At 38.0% G+C, this 24,868-nt stretch overlaps 1 protein-coding gene across 7 annotated transcripts in view; it reads right to left on the bottom strand.

Annotated features, from left to right (window-relative positions):
• Nucleotides 1-582: 582 nt before the first annotated feature.
• The window catches only part of SENP2 (SUMO specific peptidase 2), a 33,370-nt gene continuing 9,084 nt past the window's right edge, over nucleotides 583-24,868 (bottom strand). For 4 of the 7 annotated variants that reach the window (XM_059687270.1, XM_059687274.1, XM_059687275.1 and 1 more), the window contains 14 exons: nucleotides 24,376-24,442; nucleotides 22,499-22,589; nucleotides 19,013-19,181; nucleotides 17,053-17,156; nucleotides 15,662-15,756; nucleotides 15,086-15,137; nucleotides 14,608-14,671; nucleotides 12,363-12,539; nucleotides 10,760-10,891; nucleotides 9,483-9,686; nucleotides 8,857-8,936; nucleotides 7,058-7,142; nucleotides 5,136-5,231; nucleotides 583-2,110 (listed from right to left, as the gene is read on the bottom strand). In XM_059687270.1, coding sequence (XP_059543253.1) covers nucleotides 2,048-2,110; nucleotides 5,136-5,231; nucleotides 7,058-7,142; nucleotides 8,857-8,936; nucleotides 9,483-9,686; nucleotides 10,760-10,891; nucleotides 12,363-12,539; nucleotides 14,608-14,671; nucleotides 15,086-15,137; nucleotides 15,662-15,756; nucleotides 17,053-17,156; nucleotides 19,013-19,181; nucleotides 22,499-22,589; nucleotides 24,376-24,442 — 1,479 coding nt within the window. In that variant the 3' untranslated portion in view covers nucleotides 583-2,047. The remainder of the gene's footprint in view (nucleotides 2,111-5,135; nucleotides 5,232-7,057; nucleotides 7,143-8,856; nucleotides 8,937-9,482; nucleotides 9,687-10,759; nucleotides 10,892-12,362; nucleotides 12,540-14,607; nucleotides 14,672-15,085; nucleotides 15,138-15,661; nucleotides 15,757-17,052; nucleotides 17,157-19,012; nucleotides 19,182-22,498; nucleotides 22,590-24,375; nucleotides 24,443-24,868) is intronic. The other 3 variants (XM_059687276.1, XM_059687273.1, XM_059687272.1) reach the window with 3 other exon arrangements.

Raw genomic sequence — 24,868 nt, 5'->3', positions numbered from 1 at the left:
AGAATGTAATACAAATACATTAACCCCCAGCCTCACTTATATGGGCAGAACACAGACTGCCATTCCTGACAGGATCTACCCCACATGGAACAAACATTCACCAAGGTACTAACATTCTAGCGCTAAGTGGGAACCAGGTTTTCAGTATAATGCTACCCAGTCAATCTCTTTCGGCTGTGCCAGCTGCTCGATCCCAGTGCTCACTGGCCCCACTCCAGCAGCCCCGGGGAAGGAACCGAAGCTGCAGGAAGGGTTCTGTGCAGCCTGAGCTTGAGGGAGATGTGGCACAGCTGGCTCATTCTTTAATCACCACCTAAGCACACGTCCTCAGGTTTGCCCATCAAGTAGATGCAGTTTAATCCACATCACAGCCCCAGGTCCCACACCTAGACGTACACATGCCTCAGGGAAACTGGCTGCATTCGCGCGCCTCTGAGCAGCAGCCCGGGCCCTCCAGGGGCAGACATGTTCATTCATAGCTAACACATGCCCGCATTTTCTGGTTTTACCTCTTGCTTTTGTGTACCAGGAAAAGTTTGGGAGTTTAGTAGGGAAAGGGTCAGAAATCATTTCAGCATATACTTTTCAGGTTCTGCCAGGCAACCTTTTATTACATTGAAAAAGCAACACTAGGCACTAGATCTTGCAAAATATGTTTTGACCAATTCTAAACTTTCTGAAATTAAAAATGCATAACCACTGTAAAGTTTTTAATGAACAAAAAAGTTAAATACAAACTTTCATATGCAAAATAGATTATTCTAACCTCAGAGCCAAGTACTAAATTTTCTTCCACAATTTTCCTTAGGGTGGAATGGGGGGTGGGAGGTGGGGGGAATGTAAATCCTAATGAATACAAAACTTAATTTCAGCTTTCTATATAGAAAAAAAAAAACTTTGAGGAAAAATAGCTTTAAGCTGAATAGACTCTTTTGAAATAAACAGCTCAGGCCAGCCCTTACAATTCTGAGGTTTACCCTCAACCAGATCTGGGGCAAAAATGAAGATTTAGGGTTTAGTTACTTCAAATCCAGTTTCAAGAGCAGCGGTCACCTCATTTCCAGAAAGAAAAGTCTCTCTAGGCCAGCGGTTCTCAACCTGTGGGTCGCAACCCCTTTGGCGGTCGAACGACCCTTTCACAGGGGTCGCCTAAGACCATCCGCATATCAGATATTTACATTATGTTTCATAACAGTAGCAACATTACAGTTATGAAGTAGCAACGAAAATAATTTTATGGTTGGGTCACAACATGAGGAACTGTATTTAAAGGGCCAGAAGGTTGAGAACCACTGCTCTAGACCATTACAGTCTTCAGAAGATGCCTGGGCAGCAGAATCCCTTGGCCACAGTCCCACTTTCCTGACACCATGCTGGTGCCGGAGTCTCTGCCTTCCCTGAAAGGCAATCAGAGCCCTACACCCCAGTGCTTCTGGCATTTTCAAACCTCAAAAAAAAAAAAAAAAAAAAAAAGACCTCCCGCTTCAAGTTGGCAGTTACTGCTCCAATGTCGGAGAAGTCAACTAATACTTCCTTCCTCCCACCCCCACTGCTTTCCCGCTACATCTTCAGCAGGGAATGGCAGCTTGATTAACAGTCTTTTCAGAAATAAATAGTTCAAACAATTCAAAGTTAACTGTAAAAGAGCAGCAGAAAACAGCCACTGCCCATTATGTATGCAAATGAGTGAGTGAATGAATACATGTGAACAAACACAGAAAACAACAGCTCATAGAATAAATCCTGCATTTTCCACATTCACAGGGGGGAAAAAATCTTTTTAAAAAAAGTATTAATTAGCGTTTGTTCCTATGTGGGTTGAATAGTCCAGGCTCTGAGCAGGCACAGTCTTACAAACAGGTTGCAAGCAGCCCTCCGCATACCAAGTCAGGACACTAGGGTGCAGGGCCTTCATGCATGTCTGACAGCTCAGTACCTGTGAGAGAACTGGCGATGCAGGGACTTTTAAACCCACAATGCATGAGGTATATGAAAACGTTCGTCCATGAAAGAACCACCAGCAGCTAAGGGACAGGGACAGGCATTCTCACAGCAACTGCTGATGAAGGATTTCCCACACCATCTTCTTCCGGAAGAGAGGCATCTGGTGCTGCAAAGAATCCACCAACAACATATACATTAACTCACGTGCACAGCATCAACAACTTTTAGGTGAATCATGCAAATAAAGTAAGATGCCATGTCCATTAGGTATGCCTTAACTTTTTTTACATCCTGGTGCAGACTTATGAAGCCATGAAAAAGGAGGTTTATAATGTTTATTATTATACTAGCGGCCCGGTAACTAAATTTGTGCGGGGGGGGGGGGGGGCGGGGGGAGGAGGTGTGTTCCCTCATCCCAGCCTGCACCCTCTCCAGTCGGGGACCCCTTGGGGGAAGTCCTACCGCTGGTTTAGGCCTGATCCCTGGATGGGCCTAAACCGGAGGTTGGACTTCCCTCTTGTAATCTGGGACGCTGACTCCTAACCACTCACCTGCCTGTCTGCCTGATGGCCCCTAATTGCCCCTGCCTGCCTTCCTGATCACCCCTAACTGCCCTCCCCTGCCGGCCTGACTTCAGCCCCCAATGGCCCTCCCCTGCTGGCCTGATCTCGCCCCAACTGCCCTCCCCTGTAGGCCTGATCGCCCCTAATGGCCTCTGCCTTGGCCCCCACCACCATGGCTTTGTCCAGAAGGAAGTCGGACGTCCAGAAGATGGCCGGTCGACCCCGTCTAATTAGCATATTACCCTTTTAGTAGTATAGCTACATTATATAGGATAGGATTGCTTAAATGGGGGGGGGGGCATTTTTCATCAGGAGGAGATGCTTTTGGCAGACAAAAATACATAACCCCTATGTCTGGACTGATAACCAGTTGTATGCACTATACTGCCAAACCGGTTATTAAAAAATTGAACCGCTTTCTTACACCTTACACCAAACAGCTGTTGCCCTTAAAACCCCTCATCAGCCCCCCACCTTAGGTTCTGCCTTCACAGTTCACCCAAATTAGGTTCTGATTGGTCGGTTTCTATGCCAGTCAGCATCAAAAGCTCCGCCTCCTAGGCAGCCACAGGCTCCTCACACTTTACCCAGATTTGGTTCTGATTGGTCAGTTTCTATGCCAGTCAGTGTCTCCAGGCCTATCAATGGGCCTGATCAGAAAGGTGGGGCTGATCAGCAGCCCCAGCGGAGGCCCAAGGGAAAGAGAGTCGCCCAAGGGGAAGAGAGTCGCGGCTGCTGGCCAGGCCCGGAGCGAGAGTGAGAGCGAGCGAGAGAAAGAGAGAGAGGGGCAAGTGTTCATCAACTGCTGCCACGGAGGCTATGGATTAGATCCTGCTTCTCTCTACAGGCCTCTCTTTGGGCCTGATCTGCAGCCCCCTCAGCAGTCAGTGCTGGGTCGGGGTGCCCACAGCGGTGGCAGTGACTGACTTCCTGTTGGTCAAGCCTTTGGTCGTTTTGGATGTTACGGACCCTGGGTTTTTATATATTAGGATGTACCATTAGTATTTTTACATGTTAAGGAAAATTTGCAGAATTATACAGTAAAGTCCAACAACCTCATAACAAAAATGTGTACCAAAAATGGGAATATCCAAGAAGTGGCACAATAGATAACTTTTCCTACTTATATCTTTTTTTCAAAACGTTCTAAAATTAATATATTCTGCTCTCTGAGAAAAACATGAACTCTAAAGAAAAAACAACTCAACAGATTTCTTTATGCTCTACCAAATGTTGTGCATTGCCAATACTGTTCAAACAGCAACTTCTCCCCTTCAAATCTCATGTCATTAGGCTCAGAACAAATAACCACTTGTTATTTAAAAGCATCAAAAAATGAGATTCTTTGCTTAATGTTATTTTGCTTTAACTGATAATCACTACTTGGGGCAATTTTCAAAGCAGCAACATACAAGGTAAATCCAAAATCATCTGTAACTCAACTAGTCCTCTTTATATGAAATCTGAAGTTATGCCCTTGAGGTATTCCTGGTGTCTCGTTATAAATAGCTGGATAGCCCTGACCAGTTTCGCTCAGTGGATAGAGAGTCAGCCTGTGGACTGAAGGGTCCCAGGTTCGAGTGTAGTCAAGGGCATGTACCTTGGCTGCAGGCACATCCCCAGTGGGGGTGTGCAGGAGGCAGCTGATCGATATTTCTAACTCTTCCCTCTCCCTTCCTCTCTGTAAAAAAATCAATAAAATATATTTAAAAAATAATAATAAAAATAAATAGTTGGATATACCCCTTTACTAGTGATTTCCCACCTGGAGAGACCTAAAAAGTCTTAAGTCATGGATTTGTATTTTCTTTTCTTTCTGGATTTGTGTATTTTAAATTGCTCAAAACATGTAGTAAAAAACTGTACATTTATTCTTAGTAAAAGTGCTGAAGCTCATAGTAAGTGCCTTTATTTAAGACTGGAACAGTATTAATTCCACATCAGAGCCCTGGCTCTTTAATGTTGCCTCAAAACTTGGAATGGGGTTATCAGTCCTACTAGTCAATAAGTACAGTTTGGTAGACAACATCTATCAAAATGAGGTGTGGTTAAGAAAAATATTTTTAACATATGTAATACCCTTTGTAATACTTTAAGCAAAAAAAAAAAGAAGAAGAAAAAAAAAAGAAAAATATTTTTAAAGGGGGTTTTCTTCAGTTGTAAAAAGGTTGAGAATCCACTATTACAAACACAAATTCTCGTTTCCAACATATTTTAATTTTCACTCAAATACAGAGCTTTGGGAACCAATAATAACTAGAATAGAAGGGAAAAGCAGAATTCATAATTACAGCTTAGACCTGTGGCTTACAAGGCCTGATTTCCCCTCGCAGTTACCTATTCTGACCTGCCTCCTTCAGCTAAAAATATCAGTCATATTCAGAAACTGGTGAACACTGGAGGTGAAAGACAACATACTGACCCAATGATCATGAAGACTAGGAAAAACCTGAGAGCAGATGCAGTGACAAACCCTCATATTAGCAAGAGTAGGGCTACAGCCAAGTTTACAGCAATGACAGCAGCACAGTTACCATTATTAAGATCTTAATGTGCACCAGGCGCTGCTAACATGCTCTAAGTTTATCTTGTTTAGTAACAAGTGGATGGGGAAGAGTCTTCACTCACCTGAGTAAATGTGATAGGTTTGTCCCTAGACATATAATCTGCATATTTACAAGTAAACATTCCACAATCACTCCCATTCAACTGTTGAGGAATCTCCTAAAATTACAAAAAAAGGAAGGGAAGAAGAGGTAAAATTTCATTAAATACAAACTCCTTTGGCTTTTTCTAAATGTTACTGTGGATAAACAATATTATAAAGGTAAATATTAAACATATACACAATAGACACACACACACACACACACACACACACACACACACACACACAATTAATCTTTATGTGGCATTAAAATCCCAACCATGACATGGAGTATGTGACCCCATAGAAAATGTTTTTTCAGAAGGAAACAGAAAAGGAAAGTGAGAGTTCCATGAAGAAACTTTATAAGAAACCAAATTGAAAGGAGGTTTATTACCAAGAAAAGGAATTCTAGTCAGAATTATTTCAGAAATTTATAAATTCTGAAAAGGGCTAAGTGTGGCTCAATCAGGAATATGTCTACAAGACAGCTAACCTACTTCAATATTGCAGAGTTAAGCTTCTCCTCCCTAGAGGAGAATAAGACTATTGCTCTGGCAAGCAGGGGAGGATTAAAAAACAAAAAAACCTCTCGAAACAACATAAACTGATAAACAAAAACAGATCCAGAGACAAAGAAGCATCTATCAGACCATAAAACCTCAGAGGGAAGGTAGGGGAGGGTGGGGGTTAGTGGGAGAGATCAACCAAAGGACTTATATGCAAGTATATAGGCCTAACCAATGGACACAGACAACAGGGGGGTGAGGGCATGAGAGGGGGGGATGGGGGTACTGTGGGGATAAGGACACATATGTAATATCTTAATAAAGAAATTTAAAAAACAAAACAAAACAAACAAAAAAAACCTCTTGTAGGCTCTAACTAATTAGGAAACCTTGCCTTGCTGCTCAGTTCTGTGCTGAAGCAAAAGGGTATCATAAGCCCAAGTGACATAATAAACTGACATATTCCCCAGCCCCGCTGCACTAATCTGGGCCAGCCCCTCACACACTTTGGCTCTGTTATAATGAACACAAGGTAATAAGAGCATAAGAGAGTCTGATTCCACTGCTGGAAAACATACTAAATGAAAACAGCTCAATTTTTAGTCAAAGAAATACAGATGATTATTGTGGAAAAATTGTTTAAACATGCACACCACCCATACAGATGGTAGGTACTTCTCACTTTCCTCCCAAGCCCAGCATCTCCTACAGACTGGAAAGAACTATAATTGCCAATATACAAATAAAGACAACTTGTTTTCTTTGTTACATTTCCCAGTACACGGTTTTCATCCTAACAGACTTCTTGTATCTGTGCTCTCCTCAGGAAAATTTAAAGCTTACCTTCCTAATTATTCAACTTAGAAACGAAAATGCTTTCGGCCAGGTAGACACAGGCTAGGGCTAAAACTGAATTAATGTACCTTGCTTTAAAAAGAAGCCATTAGGACTCAAAGATGTACACTTTTTTTTAACCCTGAATGAGATTCAAACCTGGCAAGACCCAAACACATTCACAAACAGCATAGAACTAAATATACAAAATGTCCAGATAAGTTTTGAACAAGAACTTCAAATTTTCATTAGGGCCTACCAAGACAAGTAGCTGACCTGAATTTATTGAGGTTTTTCTTTTCTGCTTTTTCTTCAATTTTTTGAGACATATGAGCATGTAGATAACATTTATAAGTTAAGCAAGAAGATAAAGGCTAAGAAGCAAACATCTTGGTTAAAAAGATTAAGAAGTAGATCATTCATAAGATGTACACACACTTCAGGAGAACGTATGCCTAAGGGTGAGTGTGAGGGGAGGGAGGGAGGAGGTCAAGCAGAAGTAATATGCCTCTGACAGTAAGTGCAATGAAATACTTGAAATACAGATGCTCAGCACTTACATGTGGCTTCATGCTGTAGTGCGTCCACTCTAAAAGATTCAGATCAACATTTCTTTTGGTCTTACTTTCATCCTGCAAATACTGACTAAAAAACAAGAAACAATGTATTGACAAAGTCCTTAAAGACAACATTATAATTACAAAGGACTTTGTGATGTTTAACAGATATGCCATTCTCAATCCCATCTCCATTAGCTTTTGGTCTTAAATTTTAATTTTGGGATTCTTTTCTGCTTACAAAAATTGTACATGCTTATTTTCTAAAAGTTAAAACATATAAATGTAAAATGCAAAAGACCCATAATAACCACTTCAGAATTATTATTAATAGTTTGCTGTGGCTGGCTGGTGTAGCTCAGTGGTTGAGCATCCAACCATGAATGAAGAGGTCATGGGTTTCGATTCCTGGTTAAGGTACAAGTCCAGGTTGTGGACTCAATCCCCAATGCAGGGTGTGCAGGAGGTATCCAATCAATGTTGATGTTTCTCTCTCATAGATGTTTCTCTCTTTCCCTCTCCCTTCCTCTCTCTTTAAAAGCAATAAAAACTTTTTAAAAAAATCATGCACAACCTGGCTAGTGTTGCTAAATGATTAGAGCATCGGCCTGCACACCAAAGGGTTTCGGGTTCATTTCCTGGTCAAGGGCATGTACCTGAGTTTGCTCCCCACCGTGCAGGAGGAAACCAGTCGGATGTCTCATCATTGTGTCTCTCTCTCTCTCCCCGCCCTACCTTATACTTCTCTCTGAAAAGCAATGGAAAACATCCTCATGTGAGGGTTAACAAACAAAAAAAGTTTGCTGTGTATTCCTCTACTCCACCCCATACACACAATTCAAACATACATCTTAGTCCCAGTTGGTTGGAACATTTGTCCTACACACCAAAAAGGTTTCAGGTTTGATCCCTGGTTGGGGCGCATCTGGGAAGCTACCCATCGATGTTTCTCTCTTACACGAATGTTTCTCTCTCTTCTTTCTCTCCCAACCCCTATGTTTCTCTCTCTCTCTCTCTCTCTCTCTCTCTCTCTCTCTCATCAAAAACAATAACATACATTTTATTCTATTAAAAAATGAACTTCCTTTTACAACCTTTTTTCTCACTTAAGGACAGATATAAAACAAAACAATTGGCTTGGACTTTTAAAAAAAGATACAAAACCAATTCCAATGAAAAACAAAAAAAAGGCAGGAAGACTATTCTAAATTAAAGGCAACTTAAGACATAAAATACATGCATGAACCCTGACTGGTTTCCTGGATAAGGAAACAAAATCAGAACATGGACCACATACTACATTAAAAAATACGTTTTTATTGATTTTAGAGAGGAAGGGAGAGCAAGAGAGAAACATCAATGATGAGAATCATTGACCAGCTGCCTCCTGCATGCTCCCCACTGGGGATTGAGCCTGAAACCCAGGCATGTGCCCTGACAGAATCAAACTGTCACCTCCTGGTTCATAGGTCAATGTGCAACCACTGAGCAACACTGGCCGGGCATCATTCAGAATAATGTTATCAATCCCAAATAAATCTAATTCAAATCCCAGGATTCTAGTAAGATACATTTTACATTATAACACAAGACAAACTTGCTTTCAATGATGCTACTAAACAAGACTTCTCAGTTAAGATCAGATATTAGGTTATTTTTAAACAAAAGAGTGGGTCAAGTTAAGTCCTGAACAACTGGGATGATAGCCTTGACTATACATTAGACTACAGGATTAAACTGACGACAGATCACCTAACAAGGGCATAATGAGTTAACAGTGAAGTTTTTTAGCCTTTACTTACAGGAGAATTTCACAGATCCTGTTGCCCTTCTGTCCCATAGAATCCAGATATTTAAGACACCTTTTTCTTAGGTCTATCACCTATAATGGAAAAATGCAACATACAGAAACAATCATAACAGGAGTGAGAATTTTATTTCTAAAAAAGAAAAGCATCTTTTAAAAAAGTCAATACATGTGCCAACATGAATGGATCTCTAAGACACATTTTTAATAAACATCACAGATAAGCTTCATTTCTATAAAACTTGACTCTTCTATTCCTACAGAAAGGCTTAGAAACTCAATCCCCCAAACACTAGTGGTCCTTTCAGAGTAATGAGATTTCTTTCTTGCTTTTTTCTTTATACCTTTACTTTTCTACAACTAACCTGTACCATCTTGTAAACAAAACTAATAAATGACCCATGTGTACTAAAACTCTTGCCTATTAAAAATGAAAGCTACTCAGCGAAAGCAACTCTCTTCTATCTTTCTAAGATGTTCAACTCAAGAACCAAGAAGGGATTCAGCAGAGTATGCCTTTAACATATAGTATGAACTTTTCACTGGACAGAAAAGGGCAGCCTTCATTATTTAAGAAAACGGTCATTATCCAAACTCCAACAATTAACCCTTTCGACTCACCACCAGGCTCCAATGTACCTTCCGATGAATAGGCACCAGAATTAGTTCCTGTTCAAAGAGATTGACCCCTTTGGTCCACCTTTTCACTGCTTGGTAACCCCCAGATTTTAATTTGGGATAGAAGAAAGTACTGAATGCATGAAGTACTGGATAGCCTTGTTTTTTATTTCTTTCCACGAGAAGATTCATGTAAAAATTAATGACCTGTAATACCAAGAGTAAACATTGGAACACGGCAAGTACATTATCAAAACTAAGTTTCTACCTTAACTGAATTCAGATTCATTAGACGGTAAGAAGCCTAGTGAAGGGACGGTACCAGAGAAGGGGATAAAAGAACTCTCCATGGCAGAAGATGAAATATAAAAATAATCAGTATAAAATGGGAGGAACTAAAAAGGAATGAAATTATACTTGTGAGACATATTAGTAAGAGAGTTAAGAGAAGGAACTCAAGGAGGAAGTCTGCAATAATGAAAAGGTGTATGTAACCGTATCACAAAAAAATATGCAGAAATATTAAATGGAAGTAAATTTTGCTATATATAAATTACACCTCAATTTTAAAATATTAATTCAAAGGAAATATACCAAAACATTAATATTTATTCATTTTTTTGTGGTGGCACTTCTTTCATTTTTCCTGTATTTTCTAAATTTTATGTAATAAACATGTTAAACTTATCATGTGAAATAAAACATACTAGTATTACAAGAATTTGTTTATATATAGTCAGTAGTCATGAAAGGGCGGGCAGGAAGGAAAGCAAAGAAAGAAAATGTAGGGACTGAGCAGTTAGGTAAAGGACCAACTGGAAAATTGGCAAGAATTAAAAGCTAGCTTTAGCTAAATATGTAAGGACACAAGATGACAATTAGGTGAATTTTTGCAGTTATCACTCAAATGAAATAAAGAAAAAGACATATAGTGTACATATAGTGATCAATATATCCCTTTATTTTAAAAATTAAAACAGCTCCTATAAAATTCATCTAAAATAAAGTATCACTTGCTGCTTTCTTCCATTCATCAGCTGCACCCAGGGTTTATAAAAACATCATTGAAGACTAGTGAATGAAGTGGTGGATGAAGTGAAGCACAGATGCAGAACAGGGAAATAATGCCAATTAAAGGCAGCAAACAATCAGAATGAACCATCTCTCTAAAGTCCAAGATGCTTTTGTTGTAGATTAAACTAAAAGTTGCTTTACCAACCCCTTATAATTGGGTAGATGCCACTGTGGTTATGGATAGTAACTGGTCAAGCATAACTTACTTCATCATTGAGCCAGTGAAAGTTCCTCAGGGTCTGGATGTCCCCTCGAGTGATGCGCAATTTGAAAGCACTACTTAGGATCTCATCCTGTGGGCCATGACCCAGGGCGTTACTGATTTCCTTTTCCATGTCCTAAAGTAGAAAGTCCAGAGGTTGCTACTTTAATATAAAGCCGCTATCAGAGACTGAAAAATCCGAGACTGAAAAGGCCAATTTCACCACTGTTAACACCTGGCCCTTGAGAAAATATACCCTCAAAGACCTACTAAATTAATGTATGAAAAGATTTAAACTTAGACTACAAAAGTCTTACTAATGGTTATAAAAAATGCTAGTTGAATTATTAGCTTCTGAAAATAATTTGTTAATATTATTTACATTTAAGGTAGTCTCAAGTATCCCACTGCCATTTATTGAGCACTATGGGCCAAACATGGTACCAGATGCTTGAAGCACATCATTGATTCCTGCTTCTGGGGAAAATATATTTTATGGAAAAGGCAACGCTCACAGAATTTAGGTTACGTGCTTGAACTCATGGATTATTAACAGGCAGAGCTGCGATTTGAACCCAGGAGTGGCTAACTTACTAGCCTTTGCTCCTTTCAAAATATTTTATTAAGAGTATCTTCATACTTTCTTTATTTCCCTCCTAACCTATTATTTAACTACATCAAAGTCATAAAATTAGGACACACTATTCATCTTGGATATGAGGAGAGTAAGCAAACAGGCAGAAACTGGGAAACTAGGCAGCAGTCTAACCCTGAGTCCTTAGTGAATAGATGGCTTCATCTAAAAAATTATACAGATAAATACATATTTAAGCTACAAGACCGAATCTATAAACCCAACAGAAATTATTTCAGATCAATATTGTTAATATTGCTTGTCCCTACTGCACACAATTTTGTAATTTTATGGCTCTCTTGCCACCTGCATGCCCAATATATAGTTAAGTGCTCAAGAGGTAATCACTGAATAGGACTGACTACCACCTACTAAGATGACAATGAAGAAGGAGCCAATAAAGGGTAATAATATATCTAAATTGAACTTAAAAGTTTAAGGAAGACCTAGACTTTAAAGTTTGTACCTTTAACAAATTAAGGATTGAGTTTTAGAAATAAAAGTGGGGGGGAGGGGAAGGAGCCAAGATATGAGCTCACCTTAAAAATTTTTAACTATCTTCATTTCCTTGTTTTCTATAAGTTTTTACTATTTTCAAATGCAATGATCAACCAAAGAATTTTAGTAAACCATAGTCACTTAAAATTGCAACGAACTCATTTCTCATGCCAAAACCATTCTATGTAACCCAAAATATTTTACGGTTAGAGACTATACAAAGAATCCATTATATTCCAAGATATGTAACAATTATGTCTACCCACATTTGTTAAACATTAAACTGATTCCTTAGGCGACCTTCACAGATCACTAATGATCCATGTAGTCAGTGACTGAATAGCCTGTAAGATGGATTTCTTTCATAAATTTATCCATAGCCTGGAGAAACTCTTCAAAACAGTCACTCAAGTCTCGAATAACTTGGGTTATTCAAAACCATGTCTCTTATTCTGAGCAACACATGAAACAATACCTCTGTAAGTTCAAGAAGATCATCTGTTCTTTTATCTCTCTCTTTGCCTGAGCAGTTTTTTTCTTTTGTCTCAAGTGTTGACATTTTCCTCCTGAATAAGCCATTGCTCCCACTGCCCAGGCGGAGTCGGGCTGACACTTCTTCAGACAGATCAGGTTCCAGCTGGTGTCCCCTCCTCTGATTAAAAAAGTTTCTATATTCTATTGACTTGTTTAATACTTGTATATGTAAGCATACATAACGCATGAAATATAAAACAGTGACATTATCTTGAAGGAATAGAGAATTAACAAATCATCATATGAGTAACTTTAGTATATCTGTTCCTGCAAGAGGGACCAAACAATGTTCAAGATATAAAGCTCACAGGACACCTCCATTACAAAACCATGAAAGAGAACACCACTCATCGTTTTCCCTGAAGGTAAACAAGAAAAGTACTTTTCAGTTCTCTTATCCAAATTAAAAATAATTTAGTTAAAAAATATATTTGAAAGTATTAAACAGCAAAACATACAACCCATAATCACATCACCTAGAATAAACCACTGCAATCCATATATTAAGTAAACTTCTTCTAAAAATTATAAATTATAAAAAAAAATGTGCAAAACATTAATGTATCAATTAATTTTTACAAAATCAACACCAATGTAACCACCATTCAGGTCAACAAGTAGCATCCTGCCAGCATCCCAGAAACTCTGGTAAGACCCTTCCTTATCATGACCCTATGTAACCCTTAATACTGAATTTAATCTGTATTCAAACTATTTTTAAAATTTGGAAATTTATTTAGAAATACAGTTTTGGACTAGAACCACATTCTCAACACACCTAGCCAGTACTCTTCACTCTAGCTAACTGGCAGGCATACCAGTCCTGGGAAACCAGTAGCTGCTGGCTCTTTCCCAGGATGCAGACAGCAAAGCCTTCAAGTTCAGCAGGGGTAGAAGCAGGATGTGGTCTTCAAATTATTACCACCACAACCACCACTACCCCATCCATCTTCTCTCAGGCTTTCTGCATAGTTTTTGTCCCATGCGTGGTAAATGATAATTACACACAAAGGGCTTTACTCTGAATCACCAGAAATGGGGAAATCAGAGAAGGTAATGTTCTAAGATTTATGACTTAAGACCATGGCTTAAAACTATAACTTAGGCCCTAACCGGTTTGGCTCAGTGGATAGAGCATCGGCCTGCAGACTCAAGGGTCTCAGGTTCGATTCCGGTCAAGGGCATGTACATTGGTTGCGAGTACATACCTAGTAGGGAGTGTGCAGGAGGCAGCTGATAGATGTTTCTAACTCTCTATCCCTCTCCCTTCCTCTCTGTAAAAAAATCAATAAAATATATATATTTTTAAAAAAACAACACAAAACAAAAAAAACAACAACAAAAAAATACAACTATAACTTAGGCCCACTGGTGTGGTTCAGTGGTTGAGCATTGACCCATGAACTTACTAGGTCATGGTTCAATTCCCAGTCAGGGCATATGCCTGGGTTGCAGGCTTGATCCCCAGTAGGGGGCATGTAAGAGGCAGCCAATCAATGATTCGCTCTCATCATTGATGTTTCTGTCTCTCTTCCTCTCCCTTCCACTCTGAAATATATATATATATTTTTTTTTTTTTTTTAAAAAGAGTATGACTTAGTCGTAAGACTAATTCTTGTAGTCCCCTAGACTTTGGTATTGGTATATATCTAAGATGTGAAATAATCTAAAACTTCAAGTTTGCATTTAATTTAGGAATGGTTTTTTTTGGATATGGAATGTTTGCCATTATTATAAAAATATTGGTATTGCTATGGAGATCACTGGAACACATTATTCTGATAACTTATATAGAAAAAAATCTAATTAAGTATGAGATTGATACTATTTTCAATCTTGACTCTGAAAATAAAGTCCTGAGTATATATCTCTCCTAGAGATGTATGGTTTTTAAAAATTCTCTAAAAGAAGCCAGGCAACACCCACAGGGCTGAGATGGAGGCAAATTAGTCTCTCTTACAAACAAGGTGGCTCTCACACAGCAATAAAATTCCAGCAACTCAGAAGGAAGCTATCTTCCTTGAAGTTGTATATCTTCAATGTCTGTTGATTTCTCAAAGAAAACAACAGAGTTAGCAATCAAATTAACATATATCATCTTTCTTTTTTTCACGGCACTAAAATATTAATAGTAAGTTAGGTGAAAGAGAAAAAATATATAAATTTTAACTAGGGTTTCTACTTACACCTTCATTTTCAAGTCTAATTCCAACTGTCTTCTCTATATCTGAAATTCTCCCCTTTGAACACCTGAAGGGGAAAATAGAGAGATTACAGATTGGATTATTTTAACCTGGTACGTGTAAGACTAGTTTTAGAAATAAAACAGAATCATTTACAAACAAAAATTGCCTTAAACTATCATCCAAATCCTAAAGCACGTAGAACTGCCTTCACTGGTCACATACTAGAGATGCCCACCGTACCACACTCTTTTCTAAGTGGCATCTGCACCTCCCAAACCCTAATGCCTAGGAGACAAAGGCCCACTCCCAAGTTAGGGTGGGCATCTGACACAAAAGCTATGTATATACCCATATATGCTGACCAGCTAACCAGAGGTGAGGAGAGTTCACAATTCTTCAGACATGGTTACTCATAAATATAACTTATAAGTAAGAAAATAATGTCAAAAGAAAACTTAGAATGAACTGAACCAGGTACCTCTTTTCACTCCTCATTGGACACAGAGGTCCCCTTGTTTCAGCAGCTCTATCTGTGAGGATGGTAAAGAAAAAATAAAGTGTCTTCTTTATTAATCAATATATAGCTAGAATTTCAACTTACATAGTCTCCAAAGTATTAAGACACTGACTTACATTGAAATGTTAGAATAAATTCCAAAGACACTAGCCTCCTTACAAATCAAGTTGCTTAAAAATGCATAAATCGCTTTCTTCTTTAAATATAATCTTTAGTGTAAATTGATGTCTGCTCATTTGGAAAGCTATCATTTAGTGTCAAGAAAATTAATATAATAAAGAAATTAAATTTAGGCTCCCAAAATATATACTACTATATATAAAAGCTAGGAATTATAATCAAGAGGTATTTTATAAATCTGTTTCATCTTGAAATAACCTTTTTACTAAATTACTAGTACTGGGTAAACCAGTCAACACCCTGGGTCTAATAAAATTTTAAGGTCACACCATCTTTCATAAGTACGCCATTTGTCAATTTTATATGCACATGGACTAAGTTCAGTATATTAAGATAGAGCTAAATCTGGGAACTCACATTGTTTTGGAACAAACTGAGTTGTTCTGACTCCATGACTTTGCTCTTCCCCCCAGCCTTTGGTCTTTAATGTATCCATGTGACATCTTTGAGAACTTAGAAACAAAAAGCAAAGACGTTCAGATACAAAAGGAAAATCTACCATAAATACTCATTATCTCTGTCTGACAAGCTTCTCCAAACAGGAGTTATTGATAACCCTGAATCATCAAATTACAAGAGAGAGCATGCAACACAGCACCATCTGGGACTAGGGTAAAAGGAGTCTAATCCTGATTCTAATATTTCTGTCAAGTTACTACTAACCTCCAATTGTTCTATTTGTAAAATTGCATGTTCTCAAGCCCCAGCATCACCCAAACTGAAAAATCTCATGTGATAAAACTCAGGTCAAGAGATGGAAAATTTTACATAATACACTAAAATGGATCCTAAAATAACACATTAAAGGCAGGAATGTGAAAAGCAAAATAGGTTGAGGATTTTGCCGACGTGACAAAACCAATAGTTCACGCAGCATACTGCTGTTTTCAACAGTGGCTAGACAAAATGGAGAAAATATTACATTCTGACTTACTACACTAAGAGAATTAAAATTTTAAAAATTCACAACCAAAATTAAAATTTCCAGACAGATATTTCTTTGTTATTTCTGCACTCAACCAGCTAATCTTGTGACAGTTTCACCTTCAACTTGCTGTTACATAATTTCTGGGACAGCTCTCTGTGTATTTGCACTTGTTAAAATTATCAAATGTACCTAAATTCTAAGCTCACATATTTTTTGTCCCCTTTTTATAAGGCCAAATATCAACTCCTCCTGCCATTCTCATCTATTTGCTCAAATCATTAGAGTATTAACAAAGAGTCTTATAAGAAAAACTTCTTATGACCTGTGGGACTTTAATCTTCTATCTAAAGTGGAGGGTTTCCAATTGTGCTAAGATGCCTCAGGAACTGTGTACATAGGGAGATAGGGAGATAGGGAGGTAGGTGCAAGGGAGTGGGGGGGAGGGGGAAAGAAGTGAGGGACATGCAGGAAAGGAGGAGGGGGAAAGAGGCAGACAGAGAGACAGAGACAGAGATTGTGGGGAATGTGTACATTGGGAGTTGAAAAATCTCTCTGCTTCCTGATTTCAACCAGTGATTCCACTTTTCTATATCAGAGTTTTAAATCAGAGTACACTTGAACAAGGATTCTAAAGCTAACAGAAAACTATATTTTATAAAAGAACTATTCTATATAACCATTACTAGATGACAAATTACAGGCTAGTTCTCTCCATGTTAATCTCTTTTTTTCCCCATAAAACCCTTCCTACCAATTCCCTCTCAAAAAATAAGGAAAAAAGATGTCTGGCAAAGCATTGATCTTGTTAGCTCATCTTTACCTATGATGAGTTGAAGTTACAGGAGGAACAGAGTTTCCATGAACACCTTCTTTAAGTCGCTCCAATAACCTTCGGTACTTCTCTCTTTCTTCTTTTTGAACACCCTAAATAGAAGAAAGCATGTTGGATAACTTCTAGTACATTAAACATATAAGTAAATCTTAAGCAAAGACTTAACAGGTCATAGATGTGTTTATTGGTCAGCACAGGGCTCTTTAAATTTATTTTTTTAATGGGGGGGGGGGGGGGGAGAAAGACACCAAGTTGTCCTCCACTTATTTATGCATTCATTCATTGGTTGGTTGATTCTTGTATGTGCCCTGACTGGGGATCAAATCCAAGACCTTGGCATTTCAGGAAGATGCTCCAACCAAGATACTCAGCCAGGGCCAAAATTTCTTTAAATTAATTACCAACTTTATAAATTGAAAAGAGATATCCAAAAATTTATCTTCTTTTGAAAAACCAAATCAACAATCTGGAGCTACGTAGGGCTATTCCCTTTAGATGGCCCATTCACTCTAGCCCACTTCACTCATTTACATCATCTCCTAGACCTGGATGGCTTCTGAGTTTTTGACAGCAGAACTAGGTTGACCACAAATTCAGCAGAATAAACCACTTGCATATTCAGAACATTCAGCTTCCAAATGGAACTGGTCTCAACATAGTCACCAATGACGATGTATGGTCAGATCCAACAGATACTTTTTCAGCCTTATATTAACCCCTCTCTTCAGCATCTCACCCTGATGACCTCGCCTTGCCTTCCTGGACAATATACTCTCCTGATTTCTTCGTATCTTCTCAGTCTCCATTTCTTCTTCTGCCTGTCCAAAATGCCAAAGGTCCTGCCCAGTATCTCTTCTCACACTACATTTTCTCCCTGAACAATGTCTCAGCTCCCTTAATTTATATAACACCAATACTCAGAATATTCTGCCTTCTTCTCAAAACTCTGAGCCAGGTCACTTTGCATGTTCCACAGGCACTTTAAACAATGTCTAAAACTGAAGTCATTAAATTCCCCCTAACCACCCAGGGTATCTTGGTTAGTGGCACGTATTTATCAAGACTGAAATCTGGGACTCAGGCTCTTCCTGCTAACTTTGTATCACTCCTAACCAATGAATATGTCCTTGCTAATATTACCTTCTAATATTTCTAGAATATATCCTATGTATACCCCATATGTGCTCAGTTTCGTTTCTGATTTCTCATCTAACAGGTATTGTAGGCTACTTTATAATACCTCTCCTTAAAACCCCCTCCAGAGCTGCAGTCCATTTCCTCTCTCTGCCTACTTCTGTTTGTTCAATACAACTATTTATGAATAAGGTCCCAGAGGTCAGGGACCGTGTTTTATTCAGTTCTAATTACTGACATTGGGCACCCAAACAAGTATTTCTAAGATGAGCAAAACTAAGTGGCTCAGAAAACCATGTAGTAATAGGTGATGGTCCTAGGGAATGCCAGTTACAGAAATAATTCTAAATGCTCCTGGAATAAGTGAAGACTTGAAAAGGGAAGTGAAGAGAATCTTGTTGATGAAGATACCATGCTAAGTGCCCTGAAAAGGTAAGGAAAGAGTAGACATATACACCACTTAACTTCTCTTACTTAGTCATAGTTATTACATACAGCTTCTAAAAGAAACAAGTTAGAACAATCCAGGCACCCAAAAAGAACCCATTCTTTTCCTAACATGACTCCTTTTTCTTTCTTATAGTGAAAATAATCTGGAAATTGACTAAATTACATACATATAGAATATCTTTAGAAGTATCAGAGTCAAACAGGGTGGAAGGGCCAGGTACGGAAGTGAGACAGGGACGTTTATAGTCACTGTACACCCTTTTATACCTTTTGAATTTTATGCTATAGTACATATATTACTTATCCCCCCCCACCCCAAATTCATAAAATAGTTTTTAAAAGAGATCAGACTGGTAGGGCTTACCTCCTCCACAGTACAATGGGGACGCCGCAGACCCTTGCCACCCTCTTCAATCATCATCTCTGTTACAACCTGTTCCTGAGGTTTCCACATTAAGGAACTCTCTGGATTGCCTTTGCTATGGCGGCGGCCACCTGGTCTTCTATTATAGCCGTCTGAGTTCAAAGTAAACCTGAGAGACAGAAAAAAAAAAAAAAAAAAAGAAACGTGTGTCACCAAACTGCTTAAATTGCTGGATTCTAAGCTTCAGACCATTCTGTGATTAGGCTTCCCAGATTAAGCTTGCTCCTGGAAAATCAGACAACTAGCATTCACAAAAGTTAGATCTATTTCTAGAGTAGAGGTAGAATTCCCCTATGGAACATCTATTTCCAGTCACCAGGGCTGCCACATGAGAGCCTCTGCCTTCTTCCTCAAGCCCCACTTTCCAACCCCAACTCTGGAATTAGCTCCCCTACTACACATACCCTCCCCTTGTGCTGCCCTTTTCCTTTACTCACTTGGCATCGCTGGAATTAATTATTGTGTGATTGTTTAATGTCAATATCCCACACCAAACTTTAAATTCCATGAAGACAGAGATTACATCATTTCATCACTGGATCTTAGAACAGGATCTAAGCCAAAAGGCACTCAATATTTGCTGGATGCTAAATTAATGATTGTAAATTAATAACTGCTAAAGAAATGAAAGCCATGAAGCCCCTAGTCATTGTTGCTGGTGGAAGAGCCTGCCTCTCCTACCATCACCAATAATGGGACAAACTGACATCATATCTTCCTGATGTAATGTTTTAAAAACACTACATGTGTGAGACTTTTACCCCAAAAAACAAATGCTAAAATTTAAAAGAATTGAAATCATACTAAGTATATTCTCTGATCACAATGGAATTAAAGTAAATAACTGAAAGATATCTGGAAAGTCCCAAATATTTGGATATTAAACAACAGAATTCTACACTTCAAAATAATCACTGGTTAAAGAGAAAGTACAACAGAAATTAGAAAATATTTTTAAATTGAATAAAAATTAAAACCAATTTTTCAAAATGTGTGGGCTGCAGCTGAAGCAATGCTTATAGAGATAATTATAGCATTAAATGCTTAGAAAATAAGTTCACTTCTAAATATTCAAGTATGTATCTCCCAAGAACAAGGACATCTTTTACATAACCATAATACAGTCATCAAAATCCAGGAACTTCAGCAATGACACAATATGTAACATGTAGCCACATTTAAATTTCCCCAAAGACATTAAAAGTATCCTTCACGACAATATTTTTACTATCTTGAATCCAATGCAGAAGCTCACATAGCATTTAGTTGTCATGTATCTTTAATCTCCTTTAAACTGAAAGTTTTTTAGCCTCTCTTCATCTTTATAATGAAGAGTACAGGCCTTAACCAGGTTTCTCATTCTTAGACTCAGATTGATTTTTGCAGGAATATGAATTAACCGATGTCTTCAGCACAATATATCTGGAGGCCACAATGTCTCTTTGTCTCACTGTGAATGGCTTTAACTTTGTTCCTTTCCTTAAGATGGAGTCATCAAGCAGTTTTCTTTACCCTAAAGTTATTATTTTTCCGTTGTAATTAATAAGTAATTTGTGGGGAGATATTTTGAGTATATATATCCCATACCTCATCAAACTTTTACTTACTAGGTTCAGCTCAATTGATTCCTATATGTATCAATTACTATAATAGTTACAAAATGGTCATTTTCTAATTCAATCATTCCCTGTACACTTACTTATTGGCATCCTACTATAAAGATTTTTCTCTCCCACAATATATATTTAATTATAACACCTATATCCTGTCTTTATTCATTTTGATGTTTAAATTGTTCCCAATTTGGCCAGTGAAATCCCCTTTAAGTTTCCTCCTGTGTCACGTTGACATGTCCCCAGTTTCTGAACGCTCCTTTTATTTCTGGCACAAGACATTACAAATTCATTTTGTACTTTCTTTCCTAGCTCTACAATCAACCATCCAACTCCAGAAAACTCAGTTTTTAGTTAGTGTCTCATTCTTAAACTAGAGGCCTGGTGCACGAATTCATGCACCAATGGGGTCCCTTGGCCTGGCCTGTGGGATTGGGCCAAAACCGGCTGGCTCTCCAACATCCCCCGAGGGGTCCCAGATTGCGAGAGGGCGCAGGCCAGGCCGAGGGACCCCACCGGTGCACTATCAGGGCCGAGGAGGGACCACAGGAGGGCTCCAGGGTGTGTCCGGCCCATTTACTCAGTGCTGATCGGCCAGACCTCAGCAGCAAGCTAACCTACCAGTCAGAGCATCTGCCCCCTGGTGGTCAGTGCACATCATGGTGACTGGTTGACAGATCGACTCTCTGCCCCCTGATGGTCAGTGCATGTCATAGCGAGCAGTTGAGCAGCCTTAGGATATCATTAGCATATTATGCTATGATTGGTTGAATAGACAACCGGACACTTAGCATATTAGGCTTTTATTATATAGGATATGAGTGGAAAGCCAAGGATTACAAGTCTTTGAATAGACTCTAATATGAAACATAAGATCAAAAATAAACCAAAGGAGGCAAGGAATTTAGAGGAAGCAGAAAAGCAGGGAGAAGAAATTTTAAAATAATTAAGAGCTTTAGAGAAATAAGATATTACATCCTTACAATAAGAACAAAAGGCTTGGAGAAAGAAAAACCGTGGGGAGTAGGGAAAGGGAGGATGGTTACACCTTAAAAACTATGAAGTACCCTAACCGGCTCAGTGGATAGATCTTCGGCCTAAGGACTGAAGGGTCCCAGGTTCGATTCCGGTCAAGGGCATATACCTTGGTTGCAGGCATATCCCCAGTAGGGGGTGTGCAGGAGGCAGCTGGTCTATGTTTCTCTCTCATTGATGTTTCTAACTCTCTCTCCCCCTTCCTCTCTGTAAAAAAATCAAAGAATATATAAAAACAAACAAACACAAAACTATGAAGCCCCTTCACAAAGAAATCAGTAAAAGATTTCTTTTTAAAGGGCAAGGATAACAAAAGAGAATTTATAGGAAAATTAGATCAATGCAAAAGGTCAAATACATTTTTTAAAATCCAAGTAGTTTAATATCCAAGTAGTAGAAATCCTAGAAAGTAGGAACACAAAAAAAAGAAAATTACTGTAATGAAAAAACAGTTCAGGGTATGAAAATTCATCAGGCTAGACTAGACACATTATTTCCGTACTTTTCTGCATGCATATTATACTTTTTAAAAAGTTTATAAGTGAATGGTAATTCTTTTTCAAAAGGTTTTCAAAATCAGATGCTATGGGCATATAATATGGCAGAAAAAGTAACACATACCTGAGTTCAAGTTTCTCATTAGCTGCATAAAATTCGGTAAGCTCGAGTACTTACTTAACAAAATTACATAATAGAAAAAAGTGTGAATGCCTAGCAAGAGTGAGCACCTAATATGTGCTAAGTTTCCATGTAAAGAAAGACAGAATTTAACACTTACCCAAAGGAAGGCAGGACTCTGCGAGGCTGATCTCGAGTTACTGTCACTCTGATCTTTGGATAATCACTTATTCCATTAGGAGATTTATTACCTATTGTAAAAATCCATTTGTAATTGTAAATAAGTAAATTAATTAATTAATTAATTAATTAAAAACATCTGTGAACACTGCATTAGAAAAGAAACTGTATGATCAGTCTACACTGTAGAACCATATATGTTATTTTTTCAAATTCTATTACTATACAGCAGAGATTAGAACAACCTTTGTAAGGTTAAAGGAAAAGCAATAGTGCTTAGGTTGTCTTTGATCTCAGATAAGCAATAACAATTCATGGGCAAGCTTTCCTAGTTTTGCTTGCTGGGATCAATAAGAGGCATGAAGAACTTAATGATTATAAAACTCCCTACAACCTAATCAAATTAAGAGAATTTTTCAAGTTGTTTTTTCCTCCCAAGAAAACAGAAGTATTTTTAAGTGAAAACCTACCACATGTTACTACATTTCACTGGAAGCTTCTAACACTTGTGAAGTGGTTACTATACTTCAAAAAATGGTAACCAAATTTTCATCAGCCACATTTTCTTTGGAGCTATTACAGGGGCTTGGAGTGCCTGAGGACTCCAAAATGCAATTGTAGCAGCAAAACCTAAATTGACCTGCATTCATTTGCTTGCAAAACCTGACTTGAACCAATGTTCAAATCCAATGGGTTTTTACAATAATATTCAATAAACACAAAATATCTAAAATAGAATAAATTCAGAATCCCCAAACACGTTTCTAAGGGCTTCAGATTAGAGACTGGACTTGATTATATTAGAAACCTGCCCCAGGAATACCTGTGCTTCTCTGACTAGACTACACAAACCCACAGAAATATACTGCTGATGCCTCGGGCAGGATAAATCTACTAGCCTTTCCATGTCAATTTTAATGGTAAATAATTTTAAACATTTATATAGTCAAACAATATAAATAGATTATGAAATCTAATTTGTATTTACTTTAAATTAAAATGAAAGGCTTCAAAGAAGTATCATCTTTGTCCCCAGGTCCCTTGGAACTAGATTCTCAGACTTGGGGGTACACATTTATTTTCCTTTCATCTGTCACTAGGGGTATTTGACTTTAAAAGTTTGTTTGAGAAGCACTACTCTAAGGTTTTTATCATTTCCTTAGCTTCTTGAACTTTTGACTTCTAAACCCACAACTTCTCTAAAAGCTCTTTTTCCCCTTCCTCTCAAACTTTACATACCTACCTGCCTGGCAGAGATCACACCATTTTCAGGACTCTGGTTTCTCCCAATTGCCCCGCTCCACCCCTCCCCCCGCCCCTCCCCATAGCACTGTGCACAGTATATTACAAAATTAACAATTCAATTTTGGGGTCTGGATAATATAGAGGTTCCTAATCCATAAAACTATGAGAACTGGAGACCTAAGGTTGCTCCCCAATCAGATTCACACATAAAAAAAGTCCTTCTAAGGCAGAGTTTTACTATTTTTGTTATTATTGCTATTTGTTTTATTATTAAAGGTTTCATTATTTTGTTAAGTATTTTATTATTTTATTATTCTGAATAACTTAGCATAGTGCCTAGCACAGAGGAAGTGCTCAGGAAATGTTTGTGTGTAGTTTTTTGGGACTGAAATTTGATCTAAGTCACATTATGGACACTGATAATCCAAACAGAAAACACAACAGTAAATTCAAAGACAATTGGAAAGGAAAGCTATTTGCCTTTTAGAATGACAGAGAGAAGAATGTCTGTGTTTTCATATCAAAGCAGTGTTCTCCTTTCATAGTCTCAAAACTCAGAAAAAAGAGGCAGGAGGAGGAAGGGGGAAACAGAAATATTTTTGTCCACCTCACCCAGTTTCAGCATGTTGTTCCAGGATCCGGAACCTGTCAGTTCACAAGATGAAGAGTTCGAAAATACCTTAAAATCAAATAAAATAACCTCTGTAGTATATAATTTTAGAATTTAAGTAAGTTTCTAATATGAAAAAATACAAATCACTCTATTGGTGCTAGCTCACAGAAGAGATATCATCAATAAAACCAGATATTTAATTTGTGAAGACTCACAAAATGATGTAAAGAAAATTAACAATTCCAAGGTCTCCAAATATACTTATTATTCAGTAATTGAGCTCTTTATAAATATTTCTTAAATATGTAATTTCTTTTATAAAGTGTAATTTCTTAAACTTTTAAGTTTTTGGCCTATATATCAAGGGTAATAAAGACATGCATATTTCTGGATAGAAGTCATTCTACACATTAATGCCCAAAATGAGAATATTTCCAAAATTTAGTTTCAATGATTAAGTACCAAAATCAGTAGTGCCAAAGGAGTCCTATC

Source organism: Myotis daubentonii, chromosome 3 (genome assembly GCF_963259705.1).
Source record: "Myotis daubentonii chromosome 3, mMyoDau2.1, whole genome shotgun sequence".
NCBI classification, from domain to species: Eukaryota; Metazoa; Chordata; class Mammalia; order Chiroptera; family Vespertilionidae; genus Myotis; species Myotis daubentonii.
The sequence above is the reverse complement of the archived record's forward strand: the minus strand, read 5'-3'. Positions and strand labels throughout refer to the sequence as shown.